Source organism: Mirounga leonina, unplaced genomic scaffold (genome assembly GCF_011800145.1).
Source record: "Mirounga leonina isolate KUSES-001 unplaced genomic scaffold, KU_Mleo_1.0 Mir_92, whole genome shotgun sequence".
NCBI lineage: Eukaryota > Metazoa > Chordata > Mammalia > Carnivora > Phocidae > Mirounga > Mirounga leonina.
The window spans coordinates 15113166-15129395 of NW_023270852.1; the positions used below are offsets into that span (position 1 = coordinate 15113166).

Here is a 16230-nt window from a genome sequence, read left to right on the forward strand (position 1 = left end):
CAGGAGCTGAGGCTGGCCCCATCAGCTAGGGGCAGTCGGGTTCCAGATTCAGGAGCTCAGGTAGGTGATGTGTTGGGCAGGGCTGCTGCTTTTTTTTTTTTTTTAAAGATTTTATTTATTTATTTGAGAGAGAGAGAATGAGAGAGAGAGAGCACATGAGAGGGGGTAGGGTCAGAGGGAGAAGCAGACTCCCTGCTGAGCAGGGAGCCCGATGCGGGACTCGATCCCAGGACTCCAGGATCATGACCTGAGCCGAAGGCAGTCGCTTAACCGACTGAGCCACCCAGGCGCCCCAGGGCTGCTGCTTTTGTTGCGTCATACAGAAGTGCCTGGCCGAAAGCCAGCCGACGCGGAGCTCCCCAACACGTGTACCTGTAGGGCTGCAAATGCCTGTTTTCCGACTGCTACTGGGTAGACCATGGCAAACCCCGGGTTTGGGTGTCTGAGGTGAAGCTAAGCATGACTTCCTGAGAGCTCTGGACTGGGGAGCCCATGCGTAGCTTCTTTGGGAGGTGCTGGGACCAGGGGCTGCCTCTCCTCCTTGCCGTGTCTGAGAGAGGTTGGCCTGGGCCTGGGATAGGGCTGCCCTGTATCCAAACCATCCTCAAAAGAGGCCTGTGTACTTGACAGTGGGACCTCTGGTCTGTGGGTAGGAATTAGGAACAGACTGTGGAAGGACATCTCACTTAAATGACATTTAGGAGAATGTACTTCATTGAATAGAATCTTACAGAAAAGAGCAAGATGATAGGAAATTAGGGTTATGCCGGGAGCCAAGAGGAAGCTTGGAACAGCAGTAAAGGCTCTTAGTCTACTTTCTTTTTTTAGCTCTCACTCCTTCCTCCTTCCTTTCTTTCTTCCCTTTTAAAAAACAAAACAAAACAAAACAAAACAAAAACAGCTGAGACCTTGGGCAGTTTCTTAAACTCGTTGAGCCTGCATTTCTTCTCTGTAAAGTGGGCACAACAACGTGAACTCCAGGTTGTTGAGAGGATTCAGAGTGTGTCTATGTGATGCAGTGGGGCAGGGATGGGCAAGCTCGTCCTCACCCTCCTTGCCTTGTTCCCATCTCGTTTGCGTCTCTGGGCAGTGCCAGGGGGCCGGAGGCAGTTTGTCAGTGAGACTAGAGCCATAAGGGCTCTCTCTCGTATCGAGGGGACCACAGGGACCCACGGAGGAGGCCTGGCTCCTGGCAACTGGAGCGGCTGGTGCTAGCGAAGGCAGTGAGCCCCACCACGTCCTGTCAGGCTACCCAGCCAGTCCTCACTGCTCCTCTGGGGCGGGAGTGAGTACCTGCTTTGTGTAAAAGAAGAAATACAAGCATAGACTTGCCCAAGTACCAAAGGTCACATACAGCAAGTGATGGAACTGATGCTGGAACCAAGTTTCCTGGTCCGGAGGCTCTGTGGAGTCAGCACTCCACCTTTCTGCACTTCGGTAACCCCAGAAACTGTCTAGGTTTGGGCTGAGGACAGTTCCTGACACACGGAATGACAGTCCTGGGTGGAGGCTGTGAGAGAAACCTGAGGAGCAGGGATCTCTGTGAGTTTGCCTCACCACCCTCCTCCCCCCGCCGCCCAATCTCCTGGGGCTGACCCTTGCTCAGAGTCCTGCTGGAACAAGATCCGGTGGGTCAAACCTTTACTGAGGGCCGGCCCAAGACAGGTACATCAGTGCGATTGGTTAGTTTAATGCTCACCATGGCCCTGTGAGGCTGGCCTCGCTAGCCCACGTTTTAGATGACAAAAGTGAGGCTCAGAGAGTGGCAGTGATTTGCCCAAGCTCACACAAAGTCAGGAGCCTGAGAGCTCTCAGACCAGGGCTTCACCCGTAGTCCCGCGGCACTGCCAACATCGTCCACCAGGTGGCAATCTCCCCCAACTTGCTGCGGGCGGCTGGCGACAGATGGCAGTGCCTGTGGTCGCTGATCCCAGTCCTTTCGGCCTGGTGTTTCAAAGCCGCCCCAAAGCATCACTTAGTAACCATTGTTCCCAGCGGGAAATGGATGCCCTGAGAGGGGCTGTGGCTTCCCAGGGAAGGAGGCTCTGTGTGTGTGCCTGAACACAGCACTCGCTTCAGTCCAGTTCCATTTGCGACTGGTGCACCTGCTGCCTCGTCCTTAGCTGAGATATGCTGGGCCTCATTCCCTTGGCATCCCTCCGCCCCCTCTGTTGTCAGGCCTCGCTCCGTGGTGGCAGCTGAGCTGTCCCTTGACTCTGGCAGAAGTCCAAGGCCCAGCCTCTTCTGTAGGTGGGGTCACCCTTACCTGGTTTGAGGCTGTCTGGACAGCCTGATGGACCCATGCCCTGTTCTAACCTGTGATCTTCTTCCACGCCTGCCTACAGCCAGGAAGAATTAGGAGGGGGTCCTCTGCATCCTTCCTGGAACACCTTACCACTTCCTTTCATCACTGCTGGCTGGAACAGCCCCCCTTCTCAGAGGATTCCTGCCACTGGATTGCTCTACTAGAAACTTCATCCCGGGCGCCTGGGTGGCTCAGTTGGTTAAGCGACTGCCTTCGGCTCAGGTCATGATCCTGGAGTCCCGGGATCGAGTCCCGCATCGGGCTCCCTGCTCGGCAGGGAGTCTGCTTCTCCCTCTGACCCTCCCCCCTCTCATGCTCTCTCTATCTCATTCTCTCTCAAATGAATAAAAAAAAAAAAGAAAAAAGAGTATAGAAACTTCGTCCCAGTCTCTGTGCTGCTCAGGGTGGGCCTGTGGGTTCCCAGCTCAGCAAGTTTTCTGCCTGGGTAAGAGAGCGAGGTTCCGCTTCTGGCAGGGATGCCTGGTTTCTCTAAGGAGCTCTGGAATAGTTCCCATTCTCCATCACGGCAGTCACTTCTCCACAGGAACAGAGCGCTCCTCACAGGGCTGTGCTGATATCCTCCGGTTTTCCCTCCTAACACTTCCGTGTGTCCGTTTATAGAGTGTCTCCATAGAGTGTGGTCTTAGAGCCTCCTGTCCTCAGCTGGGGGCCTTCACAGCAGTTCCACAAGCCTGAGACCTCAGGGGAAGTCCTACTCTACATCCTGTCAAGCAAAGGTCATTTACGGACACAAAGGGTTTAGTTTTGAAGTGAGGGAGACTAGGAGCTCCACAAAGGCAGGGACCTGCCATTTGAGTTCCACGTTGCCAGCACCCATCACAGGGCCTGCATGGAGTAGGCCTGGGCAGATCTCTCACATGAGTGAGAGTCCCTGAGGTGACCTCTCCCCGATGCTGGATTAGGTTAGGTCACCTCTCAGAGCAGGATGGCTCCCCTCCCTCTGGAGCCCCCACATTCCCCTCTGCAGGAAGTGGGAGGATGGAGAACAGAACAAATATTTATGGCTGCCGGGTTCCCGTGCTTCTCTTGTTCTCATGCCTTCTCCATGATTTTTGCTAAATCTATGTATTCTTAATATTTTTCTTTAGCATATTGTATGTATATGCCTAATCTCACTATCTCTTAAGTAATAATATTCATGAAATCATAGGCTTGATATGTTAGTTTTATTTTTTTCCTAATACACACTGATATAAATATGTAACTATTAAAAAATATTAGCAGAGGGAGCCTGGGTGGCTCCGTTGGTTAAGCGACTGCCTTCAGCTCAGGTCATGATCCTGGAGTCCCGGGATCGAGTCCCGCATCGGGCTCCCTGCTCGGCGGGGAGTCTGCTTCTCCCTCTGACCCTCCCCCCTCTCATGCTCTCTGTCTCTCATTCTCTCTCTCAAATAAATAAATAAAATCTTTAAAAAATATTAGCAGAGACCACTGACAAACATCCTGTGTGCTCCCAGTGAGGCGTGTACCGCACTTGGGGTATTTATTTTTCACAAAACCCTATGAGGTCAGTGATGTTATTTCTGTGTTACAGAAGCTCAGAGAGGTGAACTGCCCTGGCCAAGGTCACATGGAGTCTTTTGATCTTGACCTTACCGCCTCCAGATAGGAGAGGGGAAGGGAGGCTGTGTGTTGAGGGGAATGCGGGGTGGAAGGGGATGCGGGCAGCTACCAGAGAGAAATGCCGGTGGCGGAGAAGACAGGCGGTGGGGGCAGGACTCCACGTCAGAAAGGCAAAGGGCCTGAGTGCCCGACCACCTATGCTCAGTAATGGCCGTGCAGAAGCCCAGATTGGCCTGCATGTGTGTGACGAGGATTGATTGTGCTAGCGGGCCCGGTAATTGGATGATGAAAGCTCTGCAGCTGGGACCGCTCGCTGGAGATTAATTATTAGGGAGGAGGGGAGTGGCCGGGATGACGCCGGGCGGTGGCGTCTGTGACCCCCCCTGCAAGAGCAGGCAGCCAGACCTCAGCAATCCGGTGGACCCCTCCGCAGGCAGCTGCTACCCAGAGAGGGAGGCCTCTGGTCCAGAGCCACAGCCATGCCATGTTTCATGGCAGAGCGGGGGTGCGGGGTTTGGGAGGTCCCCAGGAGGAAGGCCATTCCTGGGAAGGAGCAGCAGCTACGGCGGCAGGAGGAGCCTGGGCTTGGAGTCAGGAGGCCAGAGGGGAAATCCCAGCTTTGTCGCTTACTGGCTTTGTAGCCTTGGAAAGGTGGCAATATCTTTGAGCCTCAGGTTCCCCAGCTGTAAAATGGGGAGGACGGTGCTGACTTCACTAGGAAGTTGTGAGGATCCAAGGCGATTATTGGGCCCTCTAGACCTGGCACCCACTCTGGGGAAGCTTTTATCTTCACCCCCACTGCTCAGGTCTGGCCCTTGTCCCCCCACCTGGGGCCTGCGTGTCCTTCCTTATCCTCCCCAGGGCCCTAAAACTTGGTGCCCAGCCACTGTGGGTACTTTCTGCATCAATGTCAAGGTCCCCAGCAGGATGGGGAAGCCAAAGGGTTGGAGGATCCCAAGAGGAGGCCCTGAGGGGAAGGCAGGGTTAGAGAACGAGTCAGTCCTGAGTCCAGCCATCTCCAGGCTCTCTAGGAGAGCCTCTTGCTGGCATCCGATTCTGCTCACACTTGGCAGGACTCTGGCTGGGCTTTGAGGGATTTGTCATGCACCTCTCTCAGAGGCCTCAGGGTCTGAGGGTAAGGGCTGGGGATGAAGAGAAGTGACCCTAGTTCACCTGGGGCAGGAGGAGTGGGCTCAGGAGGAAGAAGCTCTAATTCCAGCTCTGCCATTTAGCCAGCTAGCTGTGTCCAGCTTTTGCTTACACATGACCTTTCGTGGCCACAATCACCTCCATGGCTCCTCCCTCCACGCCACCTTGGAGTCTTCACTTCTTCCTGCCAGATGCTCCCATCCTTCCCAATTCATATGCATGACAGAGGGAATCTGGCCATGATCAAGGGGTCACAAGGCCCTCATAGATCTGTGGGAGGGACAGACCCCTGGACTGCCATGCCTCTTAGCAGACGAGGGTTGAGGCTGGACGAGCTCACACATGTAAGGGGGGGCCTGGCACATGTAAGTACTTGGAAGACTTTGAATGAAACTCAGAAATCCTCCTCTCACACCACAGACCTTTCTCCTGGCCCCTTCCTTTTGCCTTCACCCTCGTGGAGGCCTCCAGCCTTGGATTCCCCGACCGCTGAAGTTTTTCTTGGCCTCTCTCCCTCTGCCCGCCAGCCTGGACCTTGGGGGGGCGGGTGGCACTGTCCCATCCAGACCCCTTGCAGTACCCTGCACCCCCCCACCCCAGCAAACCTCCCCCCACTTAAAGTTGCAGACCCCAGCTCTGCTGTCGTTCACAGACCTCCTGCCAAGGTCTCTGTCACTGGGAAGGGAGTAGGTGACGACTGTGAGGATTCACTGAGCACCTCTAAGCACCTGGCCCACTGCTCAGTGCTTTCCCCATTAACGTTATGAACGCTTTACAGTCCTCCTTGAGATGAGGCTTTGCCCAGATGAGAACAAGGAGGTCTGGCCCGGTGAGAGGACGTGAAGCCAGCTCTAACTACAGATCCTTGGCTCACGAGGCAAGCCTCTGGTGGGAGCACTAGCATCATTAAGCTTCCACAGGGCACACTGGCATTTCCCGCCTTCTCTCTAGCTTTACAAGGTGAGTTAGCTAACAGCTAACTTTTATCGAGCCCTTTATGCGTGCCAGGCACTGTTGTAAGCACTTTACGCGTATGTACCAATTCACTGTGTCTTCTTCATAACTCTAGAGGATAGGCTCTGTCAGTATCCCCGTTTTGGAAACAAGGAACTCAGGTTCAGTAAGTTGGCCACAGTCACGTCATCCTAATGGAGCCAGGCCGTCTCCCTGCAGGCCCCCAGCCCACAGCCAGGCCGTCTCCCTGCAGAACCCCAGCTCTTGACCACTGTGCTACAGCATGGAGGCCACAGAGCTGCCCCCATTTCAGTTCAAGGCCCCGGAGCCCATTTTCTGCCCACTTCCTCCAGGAAGGTTCCATCAGTCATTCCCTACCCAACCCCCACACCTTTAAGTTCTCTCTTCCCGCTGGATCCTTGTGACTTTCCCATGCCGACAACGTCCTCCATTCCAGGTTACTCTGCAGCTACTTCTCTCTCTCTCTCTCTTTTTTAAGATTTTATTTATTTATTTGACAGAGAGAGAACAAGAGAGGGAACACAAGCAGGGGGAGTGGGAGAGGGAGAAGCAGGCTTCCCGCTGAGCAGGGAGCCCGATGTAGGGCTCGATCCCAGGATCCTGGGATCATGACCTGAGCCGAAGGCAGACGCTCAACGCCTGAGCCACCCAGACGGCCCTGCAGCTATTTCTCTTCCTTTCCTCCCCTCACAGCCCAGGTTCTGGAGAGAGTTTCTCCACGTGTTATCCACGCTTCCTCACCCCTCTTCCAAACTGACTTCCACTCCTCCCACTCTGCCCTAAGCAGATGGAGACGGCGCCCTCCCCTTTCCAGAGGAAAAACTGCGTGCCCATCCACAGCTGAAAAGAACCCCTCAACCAAACATGAGATCAGCTACGTAAGTTGTAAAACATGTTACAGATCTAGCAGTTCCGTGGCAAACGCAATCAAGATTAAAAAGAGGATCAAAGGCAAGAGCGCTGAGTCCTTTGGTAAAACCCAACTGGCGGTGAGGCTTGAGCCGAGTCTTCTCCATCCCACCGGAGTTCTGAACACCTCTCTGCTCCCACATGCTAACATCTCAGCCAACCCGGCTTCCGAGTGGGAGGCGGCGACCCATCCTGGCACTGTCCCGTTTCACTGTGGACACAGCCTTCTTCCGCTTCCTCGCCCAGTTAACATTCGGCCATGCGGACTGTGGCTTCTTTCTTGGCAACTACAGTTACTGGAAAAGAGCATCAAAATCAGTCTCCTGTTCTTCTTGGTGGTTTTGCAGTCACCATACTTCCCTAATGGCCTTTAGGCATTTCTCAGCCTTTCTCTCTTCCTCCTACAATCTTTGTTCTTTCCTTCGCATCTGACCTCTGTCTCCCTTCCTAATGCTCTACTTGCCGCACTGGGCTCAGGGTTTCTGGGAGAGGTTGGATAGGAGTCACTAATGTGCCAGCCCTGAAAGATGACCCGGGGCCTAATTCAGAGAGAGAATTCAGGGTCATGGGTAGGGTGTGTAACAGTGGGCCCAGGAAGACTCCATTGCCAAGGTTCCCAACGACTGCTCCACGGAGCTCCCCTGCCGCCCTGCTCCCTGCGGGACCCTCAGCCCAGGTCATGTGGCGGCCTCAGGGCCCACTTGCTCCTTGATGTTCAGGAAGCAATTCCATTCCTCATGGGCCAGCATCACATTGTACCACTCTGATTCCTTATCTCTCTTCCTACTGCTCAATCTCTAAGGACTGGAATTCTAAGCTCCAGCCTGATCTTCCATTTGCTGTATACATTCCCTCTAATGACCTAATCCACTCTCACAACTGTGGCTACCCTTTGGTCAGCCATTCCCGAATCTCTGTCTCCAGTCTAGGTCTGGGCTCCATGCCCACATACTGAACTGCACTCTAATCCCCTGACCAAGACCAAGCCCATCAGCTTCTCCCAAACCTACCCCTCCTTCTCTGTTCTCTCTCCCCACCCCACCCGCCTGGCCAGAAGCACGCACAGTCTCCATGAGTCCCCTGTCCTTTGCTTTCCATATCCAAGTCACCGCAGAGATCAGATGGATCCTGTGCCCTCATAGACTCTCTGGAAACTGTAGAACATGGTTGGAAGAGTGTGGGCTTTAGGGTTGGACAGACCTGGGTTGAAATCCTGCCTCTGGTACTTACTGACCATGTGACTTGGGACAACTCTCTTACCCAAGGCTTAATTTCCTAATGTACAAAATGCAGATAATAACCTACTTTGAAGACTTGTTTTGAGGATTAGAAACACTGAGGTAAATACTTACCCAGTGCCTGTCCCATCATGACACTTGCCAGTAGTATTCGTCCTAGTGATGGTAAAAATCATTATTGTTTCTGGACTCACGTTATTGCTCTAATCTAGGGCCTCATCTTCTCCTTTGTGGACCACTGATGGCATCAGCCTCCTCACAGAACTCTCTGCCTTTGTTCTCCATCACCACCCCCAAATCTGCTTTTCCAGCAACAGGTGGAGAGATCTTTCTAAAATGCAGATCTGCGGGTGCCCGGGTTGCTCAGTCAGTTAAGCGTCTGCTTCGGCTCAGGTCATGGTCCCAGTCTCCCTCTCCCGCTGCTCCTCCCCCTGCTTGTGCTCTCTCTCTCCCTGTCAAATAAATAAAATCTTTTAAAATAAATAAAGTAAAATAAAATGCAGATCTGAGCATGACAGTTAACGTGCTTAAAACTCTTCTCTCCCCCATTCTGTCTGAACTGTGTCCCAGCCACACTCACAGGTCTCTGAGCACACAGTGCTCACTCACAGTTCCCTCTGCCTCTGCCTGAATGTCTCCTTCCCCTCCCTTCCCTCATTCCCCGCCTGATACAGCCTCCCCCTCATGTCCGGAGCCACGCCTGCTCCCCCTCCATGTGGGTGTCTGTGTACTTGGAGTTGACTGGAGGGCAGGGGTCAGGTCTGATTCTGCTCTGCGGTCCCTGCTTGCCTGCACAGGGCTTGGCATAAAGAAGGGCCTCACAGAATGTCTTGGAGGCTTGCCCAGGCTTGAACCCTGGTCCCTTGTCTTCCTGCCAGGGACTCTTTCCACCAGACCGGTCACTCTGCCCCAGCAGAGAGCAGGAGCCCAGAGCTGGTGGCCTGGGTGGGGGACCCCCCCAGTGACGACAGCAGTCGACCTGAGGACACCACACACCCCATCTCAGCGCTGCACTCGATAAGTGGGGGAAGGATAAAATTATCTACTGCCCACGTCCTGTATCTCCCCATCTGACACGGAGGAGAGATAAAAAATGAACGGCACAAAATCCAATCTTCCTTAGCGCAGAGGTGCGGGGGCGCGGCGGGGGGGCCTGGCGGCCCAAGCGGCAGCTCCTCGCGCAGCACAGCTCCTATTTATTGGCTCATAATTGAAGGCAGCCTGGAGATGTCCCAGCCCTGGCCCCCGGCAAGACAGATGGGGGCACAGTGCTGGCTGAGGGAGGGCGTCGGGATGCACATCCTCACAGGACTGCCGCAGTGGAGGGGAGGACAGAGAAGGGGAGGCAGCTAGCTGCTGCCCCGGCCCTGGGGGTCTCACCTGGGCTCAAGGTCCTGCTTCTGCCACCTACTTGTGATGACCTTGGGTCAGATTCTTCCTTCTCCAGGCCCATCATTTCAGCCTTCTGTGTTTCATTACCAGGGGTTAGGAGAGCTGCCCTGGGATTTGGGGGAAATCCAGGCTACTAACTTGCTTTGTGGCTTTTAGGTGAATCTCTTGACCTCCTGAGCTTTGTGCCTTCTCCTAGTAAAGACGAGAGGATGCTTCTATCTTCCATGTGAAGACTCAGGGGGTTGGGGTGGCCTACAAGCAGCCGAGTCATGCATTTTAGCAACAGCACTGGAAGGCTCCCTGTTGGGGATGGCAATGAAACAGGAAATGTTGCCAAATAGTAAGAATCTGCTTTGGCTCCCATTTGCTCAAGGGAATGATCCAAATTCTCAGGCTTGGCATTCAAGGCTCTGCCTCTGTTTTTTGTGCCATTGTGGGGAAAGGGTTTGGGGCTGGGGGCCAGGAGGCCTGGGACCAGTCTCACCACTATCTTGTTAGGTGACCTTCAGCAGGGCTCTGACCCGCTTCCGGTCTCATTTTCCTAGTCTGTAAGATTTCTGTACATGATCTATGAGGTAATTAAGGTCTCCGAGTCCAGGGCCAGTCAGTAACTAAGTCCTGTCATCTCTCCCTCTAAGTGTCCCCAATTCTCCCCTCCCCCCCTCCGATAATGGCTACTACCTCACCTCAGTACTTAACTTTTTCTCCTGGACCAACGCAGAAGCCTCCTGGCTGATGTCCCAGCCTCTGCCCACCCTTCTCCACACTCCGGTCACGTGACCCTCCTAAAGCACGTATCCGACCCTGTGCCAAACCCTACTTCAGCTTCCTTGACATTTAAGGTCCTGCATGACCTGGCCTGGTCTTCCCTCCCTGTGCCCCACCTATCTGCACCCTTCAGGCTGGCCTCTTCCCTTGCCTCTTCGGTGCCTTTGCTCAAACTCTTTTCCCAGACCTCCCCCCTGCCCTCTCTTCAGCTCTGACATGGGGTCTTCCCAAACTGGTCCCTGCTCCAGCCTCTCGAGAAGCTTCTGGAGTTCCGAGCCCCACAGGGGACGTGTTCCATGGAATCCCCACAGCCTCAGGTATGAATAATGCTGCCTCTTCTCCCTCCTGCTGCTGACGACCAGAAGTGTCTGAGCCACAGGGGCCCCAGAAGTGACCTCCTCTAATCTCCCATTGTACGGATGGAGAAACAGAGGCCCAGAGAGGGGCAGTGGCCACATAGCAAGTCAGTGTAGAGCCAGGGCTGGGGCTCCTCCAGTGCCTGCTGTGTAGGGTGGGGACACAGGGCTCGAGCAGAACTGCAGGAGAGACAGAGAAAGGGGATTGGGCAAAAGGGACATCCTGGCCACCTACCTCTCCTCTAGTGGTCAGGGTGAGCTCAGCAGGAGAGACTCAGGGATCGGGGGAGACTTCACCGACCGAGTTCCCATCCTCACCGGGCCCCCTGCTGGTTCTGTCACATCAGGGGTTGCAGGTCTCAATGCTTTAGCTGACCAAGGCACAGGGTAAGGTAGGATTTTCCCATTTGCCCCAGAATGTTAGGACCAGGCCTGACACCAGAATCCAAGACCCCAGGAGCCCACCCAGCATACCACATTCCCACTCTGGGGCATGGGGTGGTGAGCACCTGGACACTGGAAGGGTCCCAGTTTCCTCCCTGGCTGTCCCAACATCATTTCCATCTCTGGTCAAGACTTTTCCCTACCAGCGGTAGCCACCCATTCAGTGTAACGAGCTCCTCGGCTGGGTGTCAGGGACACTAGGTCCTTGCCCTTACAGCTCACAGGCCTGGAGATGGGAGACAGGGACCCTTGAGGGGAGAGAAGATGAGGTTAAATCATTGCAGCGGTGGTGGGTGGAGATGGACAGGAGGATGCCCGAGAGGTAGAGTTGGCAAGAGGGCCTGTGGTGTTCAGGATCCTGGGTGCCCAGCGGTGACGGTGGCCAGGCCTTAACTAGGCTGCACAAGTATTTGGCTCAGACCCAGAGGGCCCTTCAGAGGAATGAGTCCTGATCAGAAAGCTGGCCCCTACCAGGGGAAGGGCGGGGAGAGTCTCCCCAGCTCCCTCTCCATATTTCAGGGAACATTGTCTAAGGGCTGAAATCTCTGCTTTGGATGAAAGGCTGTTTTATGCAGACGGGCTCAATTGTGATGGTCACATTAAGTGGTGCCATAAGGGAGCTTTTCCAAGTGTGAGGTTATTAGTTTCCTAGATGTAATTTCATAGGAGGAATATGGCCAAAATGGACCCTCATCAATCTAGCAGCTGAGCAGCCTATTTAAGACCCCCAGTCACATGTTACCTCCATAGCATGTCTGTCAGTGACACCACAGACCCCGTGTTCATTCCACAGATCATCACAGAGCACTGGGGGCCAGGCTCAGCGCAGGCTCTGGGAATGCGCAGTGCCCTGCCTACATTTCCTCTCATTTTTATAGTTTCATTCTTGTAATCATTCTTTAACATACCTAGGGTTTATTTTGGAATATGATATAAGGTGAAGCTTTAAAATGATTTTCCTTCAACGGGACTGAGTACCTGTGAATTGTGATCTATGTCAGAATTTTCCAGAGTGATTCAACAGTATACTGATCCTGTAAGATGCTCAGGAGTCAAAAAGATCTGTAGTGAGAAAGTGTAGGAACTGCTGCATCCTCATAACCTTCTCAGAGATTGTCAGTGGATACAAACCTAGTAAAGGCTCTGAGGAGTCCTGCACGTGAGGAAATCTTTAGGTCTTGTTTCCTAATTTTCTTTGACTGCAGAAGCCATTTTTAAGTTACAGCTATAAACACAAGGCAGAGAGCATCATCCACTTTGGAGTAAAGATGATAATAGAGCAGAACTAAGAGTGTGGCCTCTGCCTCGGATGCAGCTGCTACTCACTTATGGATCTGGGGTCGTGGCCAACAGATACACACACAACCAGCTCTGCTCCAGGCCCTCAGCACTAAGCGCTCTGCCAGGAGCCACAAACCACGGGTGCCCCACGGAGGGTGAAGTGGCCTATCTGGCCCTGGGCTAAGACTTCACTGAAGAGCATTTGCTCTGGGCCTTGAAGGATGAGTAGGAGTATGTGATGGAGAGAGATCTCGTGAGGGCAGGACCTCCAGCAGCGACAACCTGTCAGGGCAAAGACACAGACCGTGCCTCCAGAACCATGGGACAGAAAGAGCTTTATGAACAGACATGCCCATGGGGAGCCAGGTGAGAATGCTAATGCCCATGACATGGGGCACAGTGGGTGTGGACATGCAGCCAGAACAGGGCCTGGGAAGGCGCCTGAACATTCACCTTCCAAATTCAGGGTCTGCTTTGATGAGCCAGGGTCTCCTGGGGCCTCATTACGATAGTCGGCACAGACCACACATGGGATCCCCTCCCAAGGCCTCTCCTTCCTCAGGGAGTCTGCAAAGTTCCTTTCCTGTCTGGAACAAGTAACTGGGGAGTTGGAGTGGAGCAAGAGGAAAATGTGGGGAACCAAATTCCTAGGGATTAATTAGGGCCCTTCAATGAGATCTGTTTCCCCTCTGGAGGCCAATTAGGGCATCTGGAAGCTTGGAAGAAGAAAGGTAGGTATGTGTGTATGTGCTCAAGACAGGCCCATCCGTCCTGTGCTGGGCTGGGTCCCTCTCGGGGAGAGCAGGTCTCAGGGGCACCCTATCCACTTACAGAAAAAGTACAAGTGCAAAGATAACCACAGAACATGGGGCACCTGGGTGGCTCGGTTGGTTAAGCGACTGCCTTCGGCTCAGGTCATGATCCTGGAGTCCCGGGATCGAGTCCCGCATCGGGCTCCCTGCTCAGCAGGGGGTCTGCTTCTCCCTCTGACCTTCTTCCCTCTCATGCTCTCTGTCTCTCATTCTCTCTCTCAAATAAATAAATAAAATCTTAAAAAAAAAAAAAAGATAACCACAGAACAGTTTTCATCCTCAAGAACAGGACTTCAGTGTTGCACTGTGTGAAGTGCGTTATTATCATCACAGAAATCACCATCCCCTGGGTAGCATTGTCCTACACTGAGCCCTTGCTAGGGACCAGACTCTAGGCGAGGCCTTTGCATTCAGGAGCCAACAGCAATGCAAAAGTGTTCCAATTTCTCCACATCCCCACTGACACTTGCTATTTTCCGTGTGTGCATGTTTCTTAACAACACCCATCCTAATTTGTGCGAAGTGGTTTCTCATTTTGGTTTTGATTTGCATTTCCCTGATAACTGGTGATGTTGAGTGTCTTTCCATGTGCTTATTTGCTATTTGTATATCTTCTTGAAGAAATGTCTATTTAATTCCTTTGCCCACCTTTGAATTGTGTTGTTAATTTTTTTGTTGTTAAGTTGTAGGAGTTCTTTATATATTCTGGATATTAATCCCTTGTCAGGTGTATGTTTTGCAAATATTTTCTCCCATTCTGGGGTTTGGCTTTTCCCTTTCTTGATAGTGTCCTGTGATGCACAAAAGCTGAAACTATTGTTTTTGGTTTTTTTTTAAAGATTTTATTTATTTATTTTGACAGAGAGAGACACAGCGAGAGAGGGAACACAAGCAGGGGGAGTGGGAGAGGGAGAAGCAGGCTTCCTGCGGAGTGAAGACCCCGACGCGGGGCTCGATCCCAGGACCCCAGGATCATGACCTGAGCCGAAGGCAGACGCTTAACGACTGAGCCACCCAGGCGCCCCTGAAACTATTGTTTTAATTGGGAGATACACAGAGACTGTGTGTCATGGCAAGTGAGCTGCAGGCAGCAAACATTATTATTGTTATTGTTGTTGCTGCTATTATTTCATGTCTGCTCCTGAAAAATGTTTAGGAGGGGCCACAGGGACATAGTGAGTGGGGTGGAACCAGCCTGGGATTCCGCAGCACCGCAATCCGCTGTGATTCAGTCAATGTTCCTTCTAGAAGAGGAGCTGAAGATGAAAAGATGTCATGAGGCTCTGCCAGGCACACAGGAAACCACAGTCCTGAACTGAAACTGAAACTGGTACCAGAAGAGAAGTTGCACAAGACAGGACTTCAATAGTAACATGGTGATACTCGTGGAGTTGTTTATCAGGTGGTAGTCGAGTAAAGAGCAAATAAATAAATAAATAAATAAATGAATAAATTCCCTTCCATGTTCCCAGGTTAAATTCTAATAGCTTATGGAACTCAGAGGCAAGGCAACTTAAGTTGTCTTTTTTAGACCTTGAGGATTGTGGTCCCATAGAGGTCTAGACGCCGATTTCAAGGACGAAGGCAAGTGCTGCAGATTGCATACCATTTAAATAGAAGAACATGAGTCATGATTCCAGTTGCTTAGTGCCAGTCAACAAGGAGACCGAGAGCCTTGCTATCATTCTGCTTCAGGAAACCCTTTCTGACCATAATACGATGGGCGAGACTTCGGAACACGGAGTCCGAGAACAAATCATACCCTTGGCTGAACTGCATCAGCAGTTGAATTCCCAGCTACCTTGAGTTTTATGCAACAGGAAAATGGTTAAAATTAGCGTCACAAGTGGCAAAAACTTGAATCCTGGAAATTGGGATGAGAATATCTGTGATGAGACAGAGATGAGGATATCTGTCTCCTGGGTCCCCCAGACACTTTCACTGTATGGTCTGTATGTCCCCAGCTGGACAAGCCAAGCAGGTCTTTGAGAGACAATCTGGCATGGTTGGGGGGAAGGAAATAAGGAGCCTGGCCAGGTTGCTAAGGCCAGAAAGAGGAATACATGGGACTCTTTTTTGAGAAAGAGTAGAGGTTGTGGACACAGCATATTAACCATAAGGGGAAACTTCTCTACTTGGCTCCCCATTGTTGTGGAGTGGCTGAGAAATAAAAGAACTGTAAGGCTTCGATGCCCACATAGGTTTGGGAAGGAACACCCCTTGCTAAGCAGAAGCTAGAAGAAGGGCATGCTCAACTTTTACGACAGGAGTGTCTAGATACCAGAGGTAAATTTCCCATGTGATTGGTGTTACAATATTCGTCGTGGCAGTGAGTTTTTAGGCAGCAAGGATTGATGGGGTGACAGTGTCAGACTTTTTCCTTGAAGGGGATTTCTGAGTTGCTACCACAGCAGAAAAGGGCAAGGCTGATTCACGCCATCTGTCAGCAATCCTGGGGCCATCTAGAAATATGGGAAGAAGAGACCCAAGGGGAATGACTGAATTTCTTGCTTGTCAAACACTTGACGTCTCTGAGATTCAAAATTCTTTCAACTAATGGAACTGTGATCACAGTTATCTTCACAGTCTTGTGAGATTTGGGATTTACAACTTAAAAATTGAATAGAAAAATCCTTTCTGTTTTAACTGCGAATTAAGGAAAGAACATCATTATTGTATTACAATGGAGGAGAAACATCTAGGACTGTATTTTGAGATTTATTGTTCTATCTGGCTATCTGAATTGTCTACTTTTCCTTCTATTGTTACTGGCATTTGTGAGTAGATCAAGTTATACCTGTGAATCAGGGTTCCCCAGCATTCTTCAGGTCCTGAAGACATGCCATTCTGGTGATAGCTGCTTTGACATCCTTGTTCCTCAGCGTGTAGATGAGAGGGTTGAGGACAGGGGTGAGGATAGCACACACCACATTGCCTATGATGTGAAAGTCGAAGGGCAGGTCAGCCCTGTAGGCCACATAGGCTATGGCAATGGATGAGTAGTAGGTGCCAACCAC

The 16230-nt window shown here is 52.1% G+C and overlaps 1 protein-coding gene across 1 annotated transcript in view; it reads right to left on the minus strand.

Moving 5' to 3' along the window:
- Positions 1–16017: 16017 nt before the first annotated feature.
- The window catches only part of LOC118004111 (olfactory receptor 2AT4), a 6430-nt gene continuing 6217 nt past the window's right edge, over positions 16018–16230 (minus strand). The window contains 1 exon segment of the mRNA XM_034995277.1: positions 16018–16230. This exon segment is cut by the window's right edge and continues 1 nt beyond it. Within this exon segment, the coding sequence (XP_034851168.1) occupies positions 16018–16230 (213 nt within the window).